This window comes from Hemitrygon akajei, chromosome 17 (genome assembly GCF_048418815.1).
Source record: "Hemitrygon akajei chromosome 17, sHemAka1.3, whole genome shotgun sequence".
Classification (NCBI taxonomy): domain Eukaryota; kingdom Metazoa; phylum Chordata; class Chondrichthyes; order Myliobatiformes; family Dasyatidae; genus Hemitrygon; species Hemitrygon akajei.
Genome location: NC_133140.1, coordinates 3,076,523 through 3,095,900, shown reverse-complemented (window position 1 = coordinate 3,095,900; position 19,378 = coordinate 3,076,523). Strand labels below are relative to the sequence as shown.

The window sequence follows — 19,378 nt, the reverse complement described above, 5'->3', positions numbered from 1 at the left end:
GTGATTAATAAGTTCATGGCCTAAGGTAGGAGGAGTCAATTTTAGAAAACCTAGCACATTTATTTTTCAACATAGTCCCCTCTTACATTTACACACTTAGTCCAACGGTCGTGGAGCACACGGATCTTGGACCTCCAGAAAGATTCCACAGCAGGGGTGATTGATAAGTTCGTGGCCTAAGGTAGAAGAAGATGAGTTATACACCTCTTGTTACATGCAGTTCAACTCTTTGTGTGATTATGCAGAATGTTTGAAGTTAATAACTCATCTCCTTCTACCTCAGGCCACGAACCTATCAGTCACCACGATGAGTTATTAACTTCAAACTTCCTGCATAATCACTCAAAGAGTTGAACTGCATGTGCATGTAACGAGCAAACTCGAGGATTCCCCCTCCCCCCACTACTTTCAAATCTCTTACTATCTTTCCTTTCAGTTAGTCCTGACGAAGGGTCTCGGCCCGAAACGTCAACAGTGCTTCTCCTTATAGATGCTGCCTAGCCTGCTGTGTTCCACCAGCATTTTGTGTGTGTTGTTTGAATTTCCAGCATCTGCAGATTTCCTCGTGTTTGCTCGTTACATGCACATGCAGTTCAACTCTTTGAGTGATTATGCAGAAAGTTTGAAGTTAATAACTTATCGTGGTGACTGATAGGTTCGTGGCCTGAGGTAGAAGGAGATGAGTTATTAACTTCAAACATTCTGCATAATCACACAAAGAGTTGAACTGCATGTAACAAGAGGTGTATAACTCATCGCCTTCTACCTTAGGCCACAAACTTATCAATCACCCCTGCTGTGGACACTTTCTGGAGGTCCAAGATCCGTGTACTCCACGACCGTTGGACTAAGTGTGTAAATGTAGGAGGGGACTATGTTAAAAAATAAATGTGCTAGGTTTTCTAAAATTGACTCCTCCTACCTTAGGCCATGAACTTATTAATCACCCCTCGTACATGCTTGGATGACATATTCTGTAGTTTTAGTGGTGTAAGGTATGTGGGCTTTGTAGAGAGCAGGCCAATTGTAACGCACAAGCATTTAAAGCTTCTGGGAAACACATATCTTTGTGAATTAAAGTGAATCTCCCTATGCACAACCCAGGCCAATATTGGGAACATGACACAAATAGTTCTCTGGGAACATATGTCATGTACATATTTACCTTACTTGGTTCCCTTTCTAATGGCCAAAACCTCATAACCCTCACATGACCTCTTCCAACCTCAAAATTAATAGTTATTTCATCTAACATACATTTTCAAAGTTATTCTAGCAATCTGTATCATTTCCCTTCAAAATGGTTGGTAGACAACTCAATAAAATGGATGCATTGGGCCAAAGGACCTTATATCATGCAGCATAAAACTGAATGACCTAAAAGAATAGGTTAGTTTCATATCATATCCTATCCTGCACTCACAGTTTGGACATAGATGTACCTCATCTCCTTGCGGTGCTTTTTTTCTTTCACATTCCCTCTGACCAAGAAATGAGCAAACTCCCTCTGCTATCAGAATTAAAAAACGGTGAATTAATTAATATGCCATGGTTGATTTTATTAATGGTGCAAAAATACCAAGGTGATTTTCATTTTAGCTCAGTGCCTGCCCTATTTTAAAATAAAATAATGTGAGCGAGGTCCTCAATTAATACTTCTCTTCGGTATTCACCAATGAGAGGGAACTTGACGATGGTGAGGACAATATGAGTGAGGTTGATGTTCTGGAGCATGTTGATATTAAGGGAGAGGAGGTGTTGGAGTTGTTAAAATACATTAGGACGGTTAAATCCTTGGGGCCTGACAGAATATTCTCCAGGCTGCTCCACGAGGCGAGGGAAGAGATTGCTGAGACTCTGGCTAGGATCTTTATGCCCTTGTTGTCCACAGGAATGGTACCGGAGGATTGGAGGGAGGCAAATGTTATCCCCTTGTTCAAAGAAGGTAGTAGGATAGTCCGGGTAATTATAGACCAGTGAGCCTTACGTCTGTGGTGGGAAAGCTGTTGGAAAAGATTCTTAGAGATAGGATCTATGGGCATTTGGAGAATCATGGTCTGATCAGGGACAATCAGCGTGGCTTTGTGAAGGGCAGATCGTGTCTAACAAGCCTGATAGAGTTCTTTGAGGAGGTGACCAGGCATATAGATGAGGGTAGTGCAGTGGATGTGATCTACATGGATTTTAGTAAGGCATTTGACAAGGTTCCACATGGTAGGCTTATTCAGAAAGTCAGAAGGTATGGGATCCAGGGAAGTTTGGCCAGGTGGATTCAGAATTGGCTTGCCTGCAGAAGGCAGAGGGTCATGGTGGAGGGAGTACATTCAGATTGGAGAGTTGTGACTAGTGGTGTCCCACGAGGATCTGTTCTGGGACCTCTACTTTTCGTGATTTTTATTGACAACCTAGATGTGGGTTTAGAAGTGGGGGTTGGCAAGTTTGCAGACGACACAAAGGTTGGTGGTGTTGTAGATAGTGTAGAGGATTGTCGAAGATTGCAGAGAGACATTGATAGGATGCAGAAATGGGCTGAGAAGTGGCAGATGGAGTTCAACCTGGAGAAGTGTGAGGTGGTACACTTTGGATGGACAAACTCCAAGGCAGAGTACAACGTAAATGGTAGGATACTTGGTAGTGTGGAGGAGCAGAGGGATCTGGGGGTACTTGTCCACAGATCCCTGAAAGTTGCCTCACAGGTAGATAGGGTAGTTAAGAAAGCTAATGAGGTGTTAGCTTTCATAAGTCGAGGGATAGAGTTTAAGAGACGCGATGTAATGATGCAGCTCTATAAAATTTTAGTTAGTCCACACTTGGAGTACTGTGTCCAGTTCTGGTCGCCTCACTAAAGGAAGGATGTGGAAACATTGGAAAGGGTACAGAGGAGATTTACCAGGATGCTCGAGGAAATCTGCAGATGCTGGAAATTCAAACAACACACACAAAATGCTGGTGGAACACAGCAGGCCAGGCAGCATCTATAGGAGAAGCACTGGGCCCAACATTTCGGGCCCAGACCCTTCATCAGGATTTCTTAGTATCTTTCCTTTCCGTTAGTCCTGATGAAGGGTCTGGGCCCGAAACGTCGACAGTGCTTCTCCTATAGATGCTGCCTGGCCTGCTGTGTTCCACCAGCATTTTGTGTGTGTTGTTTACCAGGATGCTGCCTGGTTTAGAGAGTATGGATTATGATCAGAGATTAAGGGAGCTAGGGCTTTACTCTTTGGAGAGGAGGATGAGAGGAGACATGATAGAGGTGTACAAGATATTAAGAGGAATAGACAGCGTGAACAGTCAGTGCCTCTTCCCCAGGGCACCACTGCTCAGTACAAGAGGACATGGCTTTAAGGTAAGGGGATGGAAGTTCAAGGGGGATATTAGAGGAAGGTTTTTCACTCAGAGAGTGGTTGGTGCGTGGAATGCACTGCCTGAGTCAGTGGTGGAGGCAGATACACTAGTGAAGTTTAAGAGTCTACTGGACAGGTATATGGAGGAATTTAAGGTGGTGGGTTATATGGGAGGCAGGATTTGAGGGTCGGCACAATATTGTGGGCCCAAGGGCCTGTAATGTGCTGTACTATTCTATGTTGTATGTAATCATTCTGAATCAAGATGAGCCAAGTTGTGGAGTCCATTGAGATTGTGGTTCATGTCTTAGTTGCTTTTTAAGTTATGGTTTTGGGGGCAGGGAGGGAAGTTCAAAGTAAAATTTATTATCAGAGTACATGCATGTTACCACATACAACCCTGAGATGCTTTTTCTGTGGACATACTTAGCAATCTATCTACAGAACAGAAACTGTAAACAAACAGTGAAAATGCATATATGAATTAATAGCAATAAATAATGAGTATGAAATTAAAAAATAACAGTCCTTAAGTGAGTATAGCTATCCCCTTTTGTCCAAGAGCCTGATGTTTGAGGGGCAGTAAATGTTTTTGAACCTGGTGGTGCGAGTCTTGAGGCATCTGTACCTTTTACCCGATTGCAGCAGCGAGAAAAGAGCATTGCCTGTGTGGTGAGGATTTTTGATGATGGATGCTGCTTTTCTACGGCAATATTTCCTATAGAAATGGTCAATGGTTCGGAGGGTTTTACTCGTGATGTACTGGGCTGAATTCATTACCTTATCTTCCACTCGAAGGTATTGGTGTTCCCATACCAGGCTGTAATAAAACCAGTCAGCACACTTTCCACCACACATCTATAGAAGTTTGCCAAGGTTTTTGATGACACGTTGAACCTCTGCAGACTCCTGTGGAAGTAGAGGCACTGTCATGCTTTCTTCGCAATAATATTTATATGATGGGTCCTGAACACGTGCTCTGAGATAGTGACACCTAGGAATTGAAAGTTACTGATCCTGTCCACCTCTGATCCTCTGACGATTACTAGCTTTCCTCTCCTGAAGTCTACAGTCTGTTCCTTGGTCTTATTTACATTGAATGAGAGGTTGATGTTATTACACCACTCAGACAAGTTTTCAATCTCCCTCGTATATTCTGATTCATCACCCCCTTCGATACAGCCCACAATAGTGGTGACATCAGCAAACGTTACGATGTTGGAGCTGTCCTTAACCACTCAGTCATAGGTGTAAAGCAAGTAGAGCATGTGCCTGCTGTGCTCCTGTGCTATGGAAATTGTATAGGAGATGTTTTTGCCAATCTGAACTGACTGGAGTCTACAAGTAAGGAAATCCAGGATCCAATTGCACAAGGGGGTATTGAGGCCCAGGTCTTGGAGTTTACTGACTAGTTTTGAGGGAATAATGGTGTTCAATGCTGAGCTGTAATCAATAAGGAGCATCCTGATGTATGCATCTTTGCTGCCCAGATGTTCTAGAGTGTGTGAAGAGCTAATGAGATTGCATCTGCTGTAGAGCTGTTGCTTCAGTAGGTGATTCGAAGCAGATCCAAGTCACTATTCAGACAGGAGCTGATATGCTTTTACACCAGCCTCTTAAAACACTTCCTCACTGTGGATATAAGTGCCTCGACAAAAGTAATTTAAACAGGTTACCATGCTCTTTTTGGGTACCAGTACAATTGAAGTCTGCTTGAAGCAGGTGGATACCACACACTGCCGGAGGGAAGGGAGAAGTTATCTGTGAATGCACCAGCCAGTTGGTCAGCACAGGTCTTCAATACTCAACCAGTTAGAGGTCCGGCTAGGGTTCAGGGATATTGACTTGGAAGAGTCAGAGATCAGGTGTCCGCTGATGTGGATGGATGACAAAGGACATCCAGAGTCCAGGCCTCCACTCTGCCTAGGTGATGAAGGACATCCACTGATGTCTGGTGGTCCCAGGTTGAGCAGGAGACATCAGGATTCTTGAGTTCTGTCATCGGCTACTCCAGGGTCAATACTGAAGATTCAAGCCCAAAGGTTGATTGGAAGTCTAAGCCCGATGACCAAAACCTGGAGCTGGAGGACTGTCCATGTTCGTGGATGTTGTTGTTTTGTTGGTTGAGGTGTTTTTTTTAATGTTCTGTGTTGTATTGCTGAGCATTGTGCACCTGTTGTATTGGCATCGGAGTATGTGCCATCACTTGCAGGCTGTCCCCACTCAAACCTAGGTGTGTTAGTTATTTTTGTAAATGACACATTTCACTCTGTTTCAATGTATATGTGATAATTAAATATGAAATCTGAATACGCAATAGCATTGTGTTTTCACATTATTTTATCACAGTGCTTGGACATCAAAATCGCTTTCAAATCTCTTACTATCTCTTTTTTCTGTTAGTCCTGATGAAGGGCCTCGACCCAAAACGTTGACTGTACTTCTTTCTATAGGTGTTGCCTGGCCTGCTGTGTTCCACCAGCATTTTGTGTGTGTTGCTTGAATTTCCAGCATCTGCAGATTCCCTCGTGTTTGTGTTTTTATTTGGGAGGCCATGTTTTTAAAGTTGCTGACCTCTGTGCATCAAATCTCCAGGTGACCATAAAAGTCCAGAGGTCTTTCAGGTTCACTGAGTTTTATTTGTAGTATGCACATGGCTATTACTCTGGGCTTGAAAGCCAGTGAGTGACAGGTCAGACATTCCAGTCCTCCAGCCTGCTACAGCTGCCTTGCCCAGCTGTTCTGCTTCCATTTGAAAAGGATTGATGACCGGCAACTAGAATGTTGTGTAGCAAAGTGGTTTGCTTTTTCTAATCAACATTGATGTTTTACTTTCTTTATATGATACTATTTTAAATACAATCTTTTAAAAAAATATTTTGATGCATTGTACTTTTAAATGTCAACAATCAATGAAGATTTTTAGAAACACTAGGAATGGCTCTCACAGCAAGAGCATGGAAAATCAAAGCCAACAAACAGCATGGTCTGAGGGCATAGTCTGACTCTTTCTGTTTCGGAGACTGACTGCAGTGGCAGTTGGTATAGCTGTAGGGATTCGTGAGGTACAGACCAGATCAAACTACCAGCTGGCCCAATGTATCTTAATTTATCCAATATGCTTTGCTGCCTCTTCCCCATGTTTTTTAAAATATCTCTCGGTCAAATCCCTCACACCACAACCCTATCACTGGCATATCATGACATGTGTTGGTGATATCAAACCTGATTCTGATCATTTACTGTCCTGTCCTGTCTTGCATCTTCCTCAAAATCAGATTTATTATCTCTAACATATGTGTTGAAATTTGTTTATTTGAATGTGTTGAAATTTGAAATTTGTTTGTATAAAAGATAAATTAATTGCTATTAATTGTAATAAGCAATAAATTGGCTTTTTATCACTGGGGGGGGTCACTCTGCTATGGAGAGGGGACACTGCTTTTAATCACTGGTGAGATCGCTCTGCTGTTGGAGGGAGGAGACTGCTTTTAATCGCTGGTGACATCTCTCTGGTACGGAGAGGGAAGACTGCTTTCAATTGCTGGTGAAATCACTCTGCTACAGAGAGGGGAGACTGCTTTTAATCACTGATGAGATCACTCTGCTATGGAGAGGGGAAACTGCCTTTTTATCACTCCTGAGATCACTGATACAGAGTGGACAAATGGTGTCTAGGCTTTCTGCATTTTGGATGTGAAATTAAACTGTGGACTTTTTTTCAGTCTTATGGCTTTTTTGTATTCTGTGTTTTTCATCCAATCTTTCTCGTTTTTTTGTGTGGGGGAAGGGAGATTTGGGGGTCAAAGTGTTCCATTTCTGTTCAATTTTTGTGTAGTGAGGAGGAATTTGGGGGTTGATGATCGTGCTGCTGTTCTTTTTATTCTTGGTTTTGTGGCTATCTGAAGAAGAAGAATTTCAGAGTTGTATATTTCATAATAAATGAACCTTTGAAGAACGCAATGGATTTTGGTTAGTTGGGACAGTTTGGGGCCAGTACATTTTAGGTGAATTAAGCTGCTGACCCAATTAATCATGGAAATGGTTAAAAAGGTATATATAAAAAAAGACAAACTACCATTTAATTGAGTAACAAATTATGTATTTAAATGAAATACAGAACAAGCTAGAGCACTATTAATACTACTACAGTACTATTAAACTATTAGTTTCTAATAGTTATCGACAGAGGTGTATACTGCCGCCTTCTTTTGATTGACGGTAAATGAACAAAATCAGAATCAGGTTTATTATCACCGGCATGTGATGTGAAATTTGTTAACTTAGCAGCAGCAGTACATAATCTAACAGAGAAAAAATAAATATATAAAATAAAAATAATAATAATAAGTAAATCAATTATGTATATTGAATAGATTTTTTAAAAAGTGCAAAAACAGAAATACTGTATATTTTTTTAAAAAAGTGAGGTAGTGTCCAAAGTTTCAATGTCCATTTAAGAATCGGATGGCAGAAGGGAAGAAACTGTTCCTGAATTGCTCAGTGTGTGCCTTCAGGATTCTGTACCTCCTGCCTGATGGTAACAGTGAGAAAAGGGCATGCCCTGGGTGCTGATGGTCCTTAATAATGGACACTGCCTTTCTGAGGCACCGCTCTCTAAAAATGTCCTGGCTACTTTGTAGGCTAGTGCCCAAGATGAAACTGACTAGATTTACAACCTTCTGCAGCTTCTTTTGGTCCTATGCAGTAGCCCCTCCATACCAGACAGTGATGTAGCCTGTCAGAGTGCTCTCCACGGTAAAAGTATAGAAGTTTTTGAGTGCAAACACCTATTGTAGATAATGGACTGCTGTAGTACAATTCTATTGATGATTGCATCTTCCCAATTTTCATTTTCATTGTAACATTCGAGATGATTGTCCATGCCTTCTTCATAGTTCCTAACTTGGTGAGGTAGTGAAGTCATTTATTTCATGTTTATTTCTGGTTGTTGCTGGCATCTCCAAGGCTGAATGCTTGAAACCATGGTGAGTAAAACACTTCTGAATTGTCTTACGGCTTATTTCTCAACAACTATCAGTGACAGCCTTTTGAACGCGTGTGTACATGTAACTGATAGCTATTTGAAAACTGTTTACTCTGAGCACAGTGTAGTGTTTAACTACGACACAAGCACAACATCTGACACTACTTAGAAGCTGTTCTGCAATAGTTTCCTGCCCTGGATAAGCAGTATTGCATCCCAAATAAACGAAGGGAACCCCAGCTGTTTTCTCAATTTATTTTTGTTATGTAAGTGTTTTGCCAAATAAGCAGCCACCCCGAAATAATCGACAGCCCAGCCAGCCAGAATCCATTATATATGAAAAAGTAAATAAGTAGTTCAAAAAGGGAGCGAAATGATGAGGTTCATGAACTGTTTAGAAATCTGATGGTGGAGGGAAAGAAACTGCTCCTAAAATGCTGATTGTGTCCCTTCAGGCTTATATACCACCTCCCTGATGGTAGTAATGAGAAGAAGGCATGTCCTTGATGGTGAGGGTCCTTAATGATAGATGCTGCCTTCCTGAAGCATTACATTTCAAAGAGACTCTTGATAGTGGGAAGGCTAGTGCCCATGATGGAGCTGGCGGAGTTTAAACACCTTGCAACTTTTTCAATCCTGTGCATTGGTGTCTCCATACCAGACAGCAAAGCAAGCAGCCAGAATACTCTCCACAGTACAACTATTGAAATTCGCTAGTCTTTGGTGACATACCAAATCATGAAATATAGCCCCTGGTATGCTTCTTCATAATTAAATCAATATATCTTCAGAGATGCTGAGACCCAGGACCTTGAAGCTACTCACTCTTTCCACTGCTGATCTCTTCCAATTTCCTTTTCCTGGTCCAGAATCAATTCCAGGAGGTAAGGAGGCATACAGAAATGAGAAAGGTCAGCAGGTTGCATGGGGTTACAATAGCAAACTTGCACTCGACATCAATAAAGTAAGTCCTTTGCTTATATCCTGCCCCTTTGTTTCTTATGCTTAATTGCTAACCCAACCTACAGTATGAAGTGGGTGAATATTTGGCAAAGTCAATCTTTTCCAACTTGCTCATGACTTTTCTTCTGTAGATTTCTTTGAGCTATGGTTTGGAAATAAGTCTAATTTTCTTATGTTAATTATAAATATAGATCTTTATTTTTTAAAATACTGTGTCCTTAACCCTCTTCGTCCTTATTTCCATTCACAAAATGACTTGTGCATAAGCCCTAAAGCACACTTGGCACTTGCAAAATTCCTGCCTGAGAAGTGACTTGGATTCACTTCAATTTGCTTATCAGCACAACAGGACCACAGCAGAGCATCGAAACGGCTCTTCATTCAACTCTGGAACATCTGGACAGCAAGGATGCTTACATCAGGATTCTCTTTATTGACTACAGTTCAATACTTAATGCTATCATCTCCTCAAAACTAATAAATAAGCTTCAAAACCTTGGCCACAATACCTCTTTGTGCAATAGGATCCTTTATTCCCTTACTTGCAGACCCCAGTCAGTTGGGATTGGCAACTACATCTCCTCCACAATCTCTATCAACACAGTTCCAGTGCCAAATTGAAGTTTGATGATTACACCACTGTCATAGACTGAATCAAATGTGGTGACAAATTAGCATCTAGGAGGGAGATTGAAAATCTGGCTGAGTGGTGTCACAACAACAACCTCTTAGTCAATGTTAGCAAGAACAAGGAGCTGATTATTGACTTCAGGAGGAGGAAACCAGAGATCCAGGAACCAGTCCTCATCGGGGATAAGAAGTAGAGAGGGTCTTGGTGTTATCATTTCCGAGGACCTGCCCTGGGCCCAGCATGGAAGTGTAATTATGAAGAAAGCATGCAGCATTTTTACTTCCTTAGGATTTCACCAAGATTCAGCATGACATCAAAAACTTTGACAAACTTTTATAGATGTGTGGTGGAGAGTATATTGACTGGCTGTATCATAGCCTGGTATGGAAATATCAACACCCTTGTGGGATTTTGCAAATGAAATGAAACCTATAACTTTATACTTAATGAAATTCATAATTCATTTTATTTAACTCCAATACCTAAACACAAAAGTGCACTAAATTACTTTACATAATGTTGTCATGTCAGACCAGTCTCTTAGAGTGAAACCACAATTCAATGTTGGTGGTTGTGAATTATGTACATTTCTCCCAATTATGTTACCCTACACAGGTCCCAACCCCCCTTCCCAGAATTTACTAAAGCAGGCATCATTATCCTGTCTGCAGCTCAGACGAGCCACCCAGCTCTGGTCCTTTGTTTCACGGGTGAAGGGATCACAGGTGCCTCTGGCTTGTCCAGAGGTGCATTGAAACGCTGATGGTAATGTTGTGACTCCAGGGGCATGGCAACAAAATACTCCAAATCTTGGCAGGTCAATTTAAGGCGATCTACTGAAGTATGCTCAGGTTTACCCTTCTTATCTATGATTAAAAATCTTTTCTTCCCATTGCAAAACGCAGAACGAGCCTTTGTAAGTGGGCCTAAGAGGATGTTGGATAGTGTCATGGTAGAGGAAAACAAACGAGGTGGAATGTAGGTCCACAGGAACCCAAGAGTGCTGTACGCCGTGATGGGAGGTAAGAATAGGTGAAAAGGAATTGAATTTACAGAGGAGGGTGGAACGCTGTGGAGAGGCTGACCAAGCAGTCCTGGCATCAGGAATGAAATCCCCGGCACTCGTGATGGCTGCCCGAATGCCAGTTCTGCCATAGATGACTGCAGGTCCTCTTTTGGAGCTGTTCTGAGCCCCAGTAGGACCCATGGGAGACGATCATGCCAGTCAGGGAAACCCACAGAGCAACCTTTAAGGAGCGGTGAAACCCCTCACGTAGGTCATTGGATTGCTGGTGATACGCCATGGTGTGATGTAGCCTAATGCTGAGGTTCTGGGACATCACAGCCCAGAGGTCTGAAATGATTGGGGACCATGGTGAGAAGAAATATCAGATGGGGTGCCAAACCGAGCAACTCAGGTACTGATGAACGTCTGAGCCACACCTGCAGCCATTGTCGCTGCTAGAGGGATGACCTCAGGTCACTTGGTAGTACGATCCATCATGGTAAGAAAGTGCATGAAACCGTGGGGGTGAGGTGGGGAAGAGGACCAACAAGGTCCACATTGACATGGTCAAACCGTCACTCAGGGACCTCAAAAGCTGCCAGCGGCTCCTGAACATGTTGGTTAATCTTAGTCTGCAGGCACTCCACACAAACTGCAGTCCAATCATGTATATCCTTCCTGAGTCTGTGCCAAACAAACTTTAGTGTAACCAGTTTCTGTGAGATCTTCTGGCCCAGATGCAAGAGGATATATAGAGGTTCGAAAACAGTCCATCTCCAATTTGTGGGCACGATGGGGTGAGGGCAACCAGTTGAGACATTGAACAGGAGAGAAAACCCAGCTTCCCTGAATTTAATGTCAGGCAACTGTAGGCCCATAATTGCTGTTCGGTAAGCCCGGATCTATGGGTCAGTAACTTGGTCGACTACCATGCCAACATAATCAGCTCCTATATGTACGGCCTCAACAGCTGGCTGTCAGAGGCAATCTGCCACGGCATTATTTTTCCCCATGTCATGTTGTATATCAGTTGTGAACTCGGGAATGTCAGCCGGGTAGCATTGCTGCTGTGCAGAATAAGGGTCTGATATTTTACTACCTTTTGGGGGGATGGAGCTGCTGGCTGGAGAAGGCCAGTAGTTGCTGCATGCCTGCAACCAGCTGTTGTGCACAACCTACAGCACTGTCTGAGGTGTCAGTAATAATAGCTATGGGTGCATTGGGGAGCATGTTAGAAATAGACAATAGACAAGTATGTCATCCAGGTAAACAGAAAGAAACTTAAAGTCTTTTAATACAGAGTCCATCAGCTGGAAAATCTGTGCTGCATTTTTCAGTCCTAATGACATGTGCAGAAACTCAAAAACGCCAAACAGGGTTATCGCAGCTGTTTTGGGAATGTCTTCCAAGCACACAGGCTCCTAACTAGATTGACTGGGGGGAGAAAAATAAACTTTCTGGCTAACTGTGCTGAAAAGTCTTGGATGTGTAGAACCAGGTAATGATCGAGTGAGGTGGCCTCGTTAAGCTGTCAGTAATCACTGCATGGACGGCAACCACCATCAGACTTGGGGATCATATGGAGGGGTGAAGCCCAGGGGCTATTTGACTGGTGTATAATGCCAACTCTTTCCATGTTGGCAAACTCAACCTTTGCGGTTGCCAGCTTTTCTGGATCCAGGCTACTCTTGTAGGCATGTACTAATGGGCCAGTTGTGGGAATGTGGTGCTCATCCTAATGTTTTGTGACTAGTGGAGAATGTGGGCTTGGTGAGGTTTGAGAATTTGCCCAGAATTCGAGTAAGTACATGCGGTGTTGCATACACTTGACAGAGTTATTGTGGGAAACTTACTCAGGGAGCAGAGTAATGAACCAAAGTCCTTGACATCCACAAGAAGGCAGCTCTGAAGATCAACTAACAGTTCTTGGCACACAGGAATTCTGCACTGAGTAGAGGTCTAGCCACTTTAGCCAGGACTAAGTCTATTGTGTAATGTTGCCCACTGAAGCAGAGTGTCACCTGTCGTGTCCCTTAAGTCTGGATCCTGCTGCCATTGGCAGCCTCCAGTGAGATTTCATTGCTCTTTGCCTTCTCATTGGTAGATGATGTTGGCAGCACACTCACTTGAGCATCCGTGTCACAAGAAGCGTCATCCTGAAAGGATGTCTGTAATATACAGTAGATTACCCTGGCAGCTGGAACCCATGATGTTCACAGACCTCTGATGTCCCAATGCGCTGGCACTGTCAAAGCTGCAAGACGAACAGCACGTCCTAGAGCTCATACCAAAGTGAGCATGGTAAAAACACAAACCTGCCTTTTTCTTTTTCTCAGCCATGGGTATCCTTATGTTAGGGACCTGGCTTATTGAAGTTAAGAAAGGAGGAATGTTGCACTGCTGCCTAGCTGAGTGTAGACTATCAGCCATTCTCACAAGCTCCCTATAGTCCTTCATAGGTGCATTAGTGAGGGTTATGTGAAATTGATCAAGCATTTGCTGTGGACTCCACCCCACCCCTTCTCAGATGTCCCAGGAAGCCTGGCTCGTTAGTGCCTCGCTAGCAGCCACTGGATCCCGTGGTGATAAACACACCTTTCTCTGGCTTTGTACGTCTAGGATGTATACAACTTTGGTCCTGCTAAATCCCATGTCTCACTTGCCAAACCCCAGTTTGTGTGAATGCTGTGTGATTTGCTGCCCCTGGCAAGAAATAGCAGATCAAAACACAAAAATACAACTGCAGATGCTGTGGATCAAAGAATACGTACACAACGCTGGAAGAACTCAGCAGGTCAGGCAGCATCCGTGAGAAAAGAGTAGCCAACGTTTCGGGCCGAGACCCTTCATCAGGAATGGGGGGAAGAGAGGGCCGAAGCCCAGTAATAGAGATAGGGGAGGGGGTAAGGCCTAGAGGCGCCAGGTGGAGAACCAATCAGAGGAAAGATAAAGGGGGGAGGGGATAAGCATGAAAGAACTGTAGAGATAAAGAAGCAGAAAGTTGAAAGGGGAGAGAGGCAGAGAGGGACCTGGGATGGGGGGGGGGGGGGGGGGAGGGAATTACTGGAAATTGGAGAATTCAATGTTCATACCACCAGGCTGGAGGCTACCCAGATGGTAGATGAGGTGTTGCTCCTCCAACCTGAGTTTGGCCTCATCATGGCAGTAGAGGAGGCCATGTATGGACATATCTAGGTGGGAATGAGAGGCAGAGTTGAAGTGGGTGGCAACCGGGAGGTCCTGTCTATTGTGACGGATGGAGCGTCGGTGCTCGACGAAGCGGTCCCCCAATCTGTGTCGGGTCTCGCCGATGTAGAGGAGGGAGCAGCGGATGCAATAGACGACTCCAACAGACTCGCAGGTGAAGTGTTGCCTCACCTGGAAGGACTGTCTGGGGCCTGGAATGGTGGTAAGGGGGAGGTGTGGGGACAGGTGTAGCATTTGCACTTGCAGGGATAAGTGCCAGGTGGGAGTTTTGTGGGGAGGAACGTGTGGACCAGGTAGTCGCGGAGGGAACGATCCCTGCAAAAAGCTGAGAGGGGTAGGGAGGGAAAGATGTGCTTGGTGGTGGGGTCCTGTTGAAGATGGCGGAAGTTGCGGAGGATAATGTGTTGGATCCAGAGGCTGGTGGGGTGGTAGGTGAGGACAAGGGGAACCCTGTCCCTATTGTGGTGACGGGAGGATGGGTTAAGGGCTGAAGTGCGGGAAGTGGAGGAGATGCGGGTGAGGGCATCTTTGATGCCGCCAGAAGGGAAACCACGATCCTGAAAGAAAGAGGATATTTGAGAAGTCCTGGAACGGAAAGCCTCATCCTGGGAGCAGATGCGGCGGAGACGGAGGAACTGGGAATAGGGAATGGCATTTTTGCATTGGGCAGGGTGGTAAGAGGTATAGTCAAGATAGTTATGTGAGTCAGTGGGTTTGTAGAAGATGTCAGTGGATAGTCTGTCTCCAGAGATGGAGACCGAGAGTTCAAGAAAGGGGAGAGAAGTGTCCGAGATGGACCAAGTGAATTTAAGGGCTGGGTGTAAGTTAGAAGCAAAGTTGATGAAATTGACGAGCTCAGCATGGTTGCAGGAAGCAGCACCAATATAGTCGTCAATGTAGCAGAGGAAAAGTTGGGGAGTGGTGCCAGTATAGATTTGGAGCATAGACTGTTCCACATAACCCACAAAGAGGCAGGCAGAGCTGGGGCCCATGCGAGTGCCCATGGCTACACCCTTGATCTGGAGAAAGTGGGAAGAACCAAAGGAGAAGTTATTGAGAGTTAGAACAAGCTCCGCCAACCGGAGAAGTGTGGTGGTGCTGGGGAACTGGTGGGGTCTGTTATCCAAAAAGTAGTGGAGGGCTTTGAGGCCTTCTTGATGGGGGATGGCGATGTATAAGGATTGAACATCCATGGTAAAAATGAAGTGGTTGGGGCCGGGGAATTGGAAATTATTGAAGAGGTGAAGGGCATGGGATGTATCCTGGATGTAGGTGCAGAGAGTCTGAACTATGGAGGCTAAAATGGAGTCCAGGTAGGCAGACACAAGTTTGGTGGGGCAGGAGCAGGCTGAAACTATGGGTCTGCCGGGATAGTCAGGCTTGTGGATCTTGGGAAGGACAGAGCACTTATCCCTGCAAGCGCAAATGCTATACCTGTCCCCACACCTCCCCCCTTACCACCATTCCGGGCCCCAGACAGTCCTTCCAGGTGAGGCAACACTTCACCTGCAAGTCTGCTGGGGTCGTCTATTGCATCCGGTGCTCCCGGTGTGGCCTCCTCTACATCAGCGAGACCTGCCGCAAATTGGGGAACCGCTTCGTCGAGCACCTACGCTCCGTCCGTCACAATAGACAGGACCTCCCGGTTGCCACCCACTTCAACTCTGCCTCTCATTCCCACCTAGATATAGATAGATAGATAGATAAATAGATACTTTATTCATCCCCATGGGGAAATTCAACTTTTTTTTTTCCAATGTCCCATACACTTGTTGTAGCAAAACTAATTACATACAATACTTAACTCAGTAAAAAATATGATATGCATCTAAATCACTATCTCAAAAAGCATTAATAATAGCTTTTAAAAAGTTCTTAAGTCCTGGCGGTTGAATTGTAAAGCCTAATGGCATTGGGGAGTATTGACCTCTTCATCCTGTCTGAGGAGCATTGCATCGATAGTAACCTGTCGCTGAAACTGCTTCTCTGTCTCTGGATGGTGCTATGTAGAGGATGTTCAGAGTTTTCCATAATTGACCGTAGCCTACTCAGCGCCCTTCGCTCAGCTACCGATGTTAAACTCTCCAGCACTTTGCCCATGACAGAGCCCGCCTTCCTTACCAGCTTATTAAGACGTGAGGCATCCCTCTTTTTAATGCTTCCTCCCCAACATGCCACCACAAAGAAGAGGGCGCTCTCCACAACTGACCTATAGAACATCTTCAGCATCTCACTACAGACATTGAATGATGCCAACCTTCTAAGGAAGTACAGTGGACTCTGTGCCTTCCTGCACAAGGCATCTGTGTTGGCAGTCCAGTCTAGCTTCTCGTCTAACTGTACTCCCAGATACTTGTAGGTCTTAACCTGCTCCACACATTCTCCATTAATGATCACTGGCTCCATATGAGGCCTAGATCTCCTAAAGTCCACCACCATCTCCTTGGTCTTGGTGATATTGAGACGCAGGTAGTCCATACGTGGCCTCCTCTACTGCCATGATGAGGCCAAACTCAGGTTGGAGGAGCAACACCTCATCTACCGTCTGGGTAGCCTCCAGCCTGGTGGTATGAACTTTGAATTCTCCAATTTCCAGTAATTCCCTCCCCCTCCCCCTATCCCAGGTCCCTCTCTGCCTCTCTCCCCTTTCAACTTTCTGCTTCTTTATCTCTACAGTTCTTTCATGCTTATCTCCTCCCCTCTTAATCTTTCCTCTGATTGGTTTTCCACCTGGCGCCTCTAGGCCCTACCCCCTCCCCTATCTCTATTACTGGGCTTTGGCCCTCTCTTTCCCCCCCCCTTTCCTGATGAAGGGTCTCAGCCCGAAAAGTTGGCTACTCTTTTCTCACGGATGCTGCCTGACCTGCTGAGTTCTTCCAGAGTTGTGTATGTAAATAGCAGATCATACACTGCATAAAATTTATAAAGAAGTGTATTTAAGAATGTTAATTTAAGCAAACAGTTATTAAATGAAAGGGGGAGAAAAAACAAAAAGGGCTGATTACTCTTAAACAGTCAAATGTGCACTGACGGTGGAGCTCATCTTGAATGTCTGTCATGCCCTGGACCCTCAGTCTACATGAAAGCACACACTACCTTCTGAACCTTGCTCAAAATCTATGTCAACCAAACAGGTTGCTCACGGGAGTCATTGAAGCCATTCAACATTTAGCTGCACAAAGCACTTTGTGCAACAGGGATGGCATCTTCAGCCATCTTCTTCCAGCTCCCGCTAACAAAGACCCTCAATCCAGCGTTTTTCCAGAACCTTCTCCCAATTTCACTATCCTGATTGGCTTACAGCACATTCCTAAGTTGAATAACAGGCATCATATCTTAGTTCAAAACCAAACAAGCTGAAAGCAAAACAGACTGCTCTTAGAGAACTGCTAAAATGAAATACCTACGGCATAATAGTAAAGATCTTAACCAGGGCATTATAGTTGCAAGAAGAGTTCTTTAAAAATAAGACAAGGATACTGATTTCCCAGGAGAGACAGCATGTGATCCATTAGCTGTGAAGGCCTAGCATCACCAAGACCGGGTAAGAAGAGTAACTGTTTGGCATGCTCAGACTCTGATAGTCCAAAAGTCTGTAAAAGGTGAGTTTTCAGCAATTGGTATTTATAATGTTCAGGCAGGTGTTCAAGCAGACTCTCCACTCTCGCAGCTGTGAAATTGCTGAGCGATGGTACTATGCAGTGATTTCTCACAAAGTGAGCTGGGCCTCAGCCTATAAAAACTAAGCAACAGCATTTTGCTCCCAAGTTTCGGCAATTTCAAAACAACTGCATTAGCCAACATCTTCAGTAACTCCGGAGTCATCCTAAATCATCAGCGTCAACAATGCAGGTTTTTGCAAATAAAACAAAGTGAGGTGTTTTATGCTTAGTGAAACCTGTAACACATTTTATTGAACTTCAAAACCTCAACACAAAAGTCTGCTAAAAAAATTTACATAATAACATTATCATGTCAGACCAGCCTCTTAAAGCGAATCCCCAACTCAATGTCAGTGGTTGTGAATTGTATACATTTTTTACAATTAGATCACCCTACACCCTTGAATGGAAAATGCTACAAGAAGTGGTGGATACAACTCAGTCCATCATAGGTAAAGCCCTCCCCACTGGTGAGCACATTTACACACAGTGTTGTCACGGAAAAGCAGCATCCACCATTAGGATCCCCACCGCACAAGTCATGCTCTCTTCTCGTTGCTGCCATCAGGAAGAAGGTGCAGGAGCCTCAGGGCTCTCACCAGCAGGTTCTAGAACAGTTATTACTCCTGAACCATTATGCCCTTGAACCAAAGGGGATAACTTTGCTGAACTTCACATGTCCCATCACTGAACTGTTCTCACTACCTAAGCCCTCACTTTCAAGGAGTCGTCATCTCATGTTCTTAATACTTATTGCTTATTTATTATTACCATTATTTCTTTATTTTTATTGGGTTATATGCCTCATTTGGTGCGGTCTTTCATTAAGTTTAATGTGGTTATTGGATTTATTGAGGATGTCTGCAAGAAAATGAATCTCAGGGTTGTATATGGTGATGTATATGTGCTTTCATATATAAATTTACTTTCAACTTTGAATGGTTCACTACCACAATCAAAATTAGCCCTTGTTTTAGTTTTATTACAGTCACATGCTATTCTTTAATGGCCATTTCCAGCTATATATTTAAAATACAGCCAGACAGTGCACGGAAGTAATTTCTGTTGCTGAAGAACTTTAGTGAATTAACTGGATACTTACGACAATCTTTATCAAATTTCAAAGTTAAAAAATAACTTACCATGTGCCAGCCACAAACTGCAGAATTTAATGAGCACTTTCACCATTTAAACTCACAATTTCTGTTTCACAAGACTATACTACAACCAGAAGACTGTGGTGCAAGTTTTATAGCTTTAACTTTGAGAAATTTCATTGCCTTTTACAATAGAGATACTTAAAAATTAGAGCATGCAAACTACCTTTTGGCCAAAATTGTTCATTATTAGCTTTCTCTTGTACAATCTTCTTGTACTCCCTTGCAGGGCGTGTGCAGAGGCTTGGGCTCGAGGAGGCTGGAATGCCGAGAAGGAAGAGAGGAAGCAGTGGGAAACAAGTGAACGGAGAAAGATTCAGGAAAGTATTGATGCCTTAATAGCAATCAAGAAGAAAACTGAGGAGAAGCGCAGCCTCCAAGAAATGGAAGGAAAAGGTAGGGGCTGAGCTGTTGCCCGAAC

The 19,378-nt window shown here is 43.9% G+C and overlaps 1 protein-coding gene across 5 annotated transcripts in view; it reads left to right on the top strand.

Moving 5' to 3' along the window:
- The window catches only part of LOC140740442 (dynein axonemal assembly factor 1-like), a 186,088-nt gene that overhangs the window by 116,767 nt on the left and 49,943 nt on the right, over positions 1–19,378 (top strand). For all 5 annotated transcript variants that reach the window (XM_073069579.1, XM_073069576.1, XM_073069580.1 and 2 more), the window contains one exon: positions 19,187–19,353. In XM_073069579.1, coding sequence (XP_072925680.1) covers positions 19,187–19,353 — 167 coding nt within the window. The remainder of the gene's footprint in view (positions 1–19,186; positions 19,354–19,378) is intronic.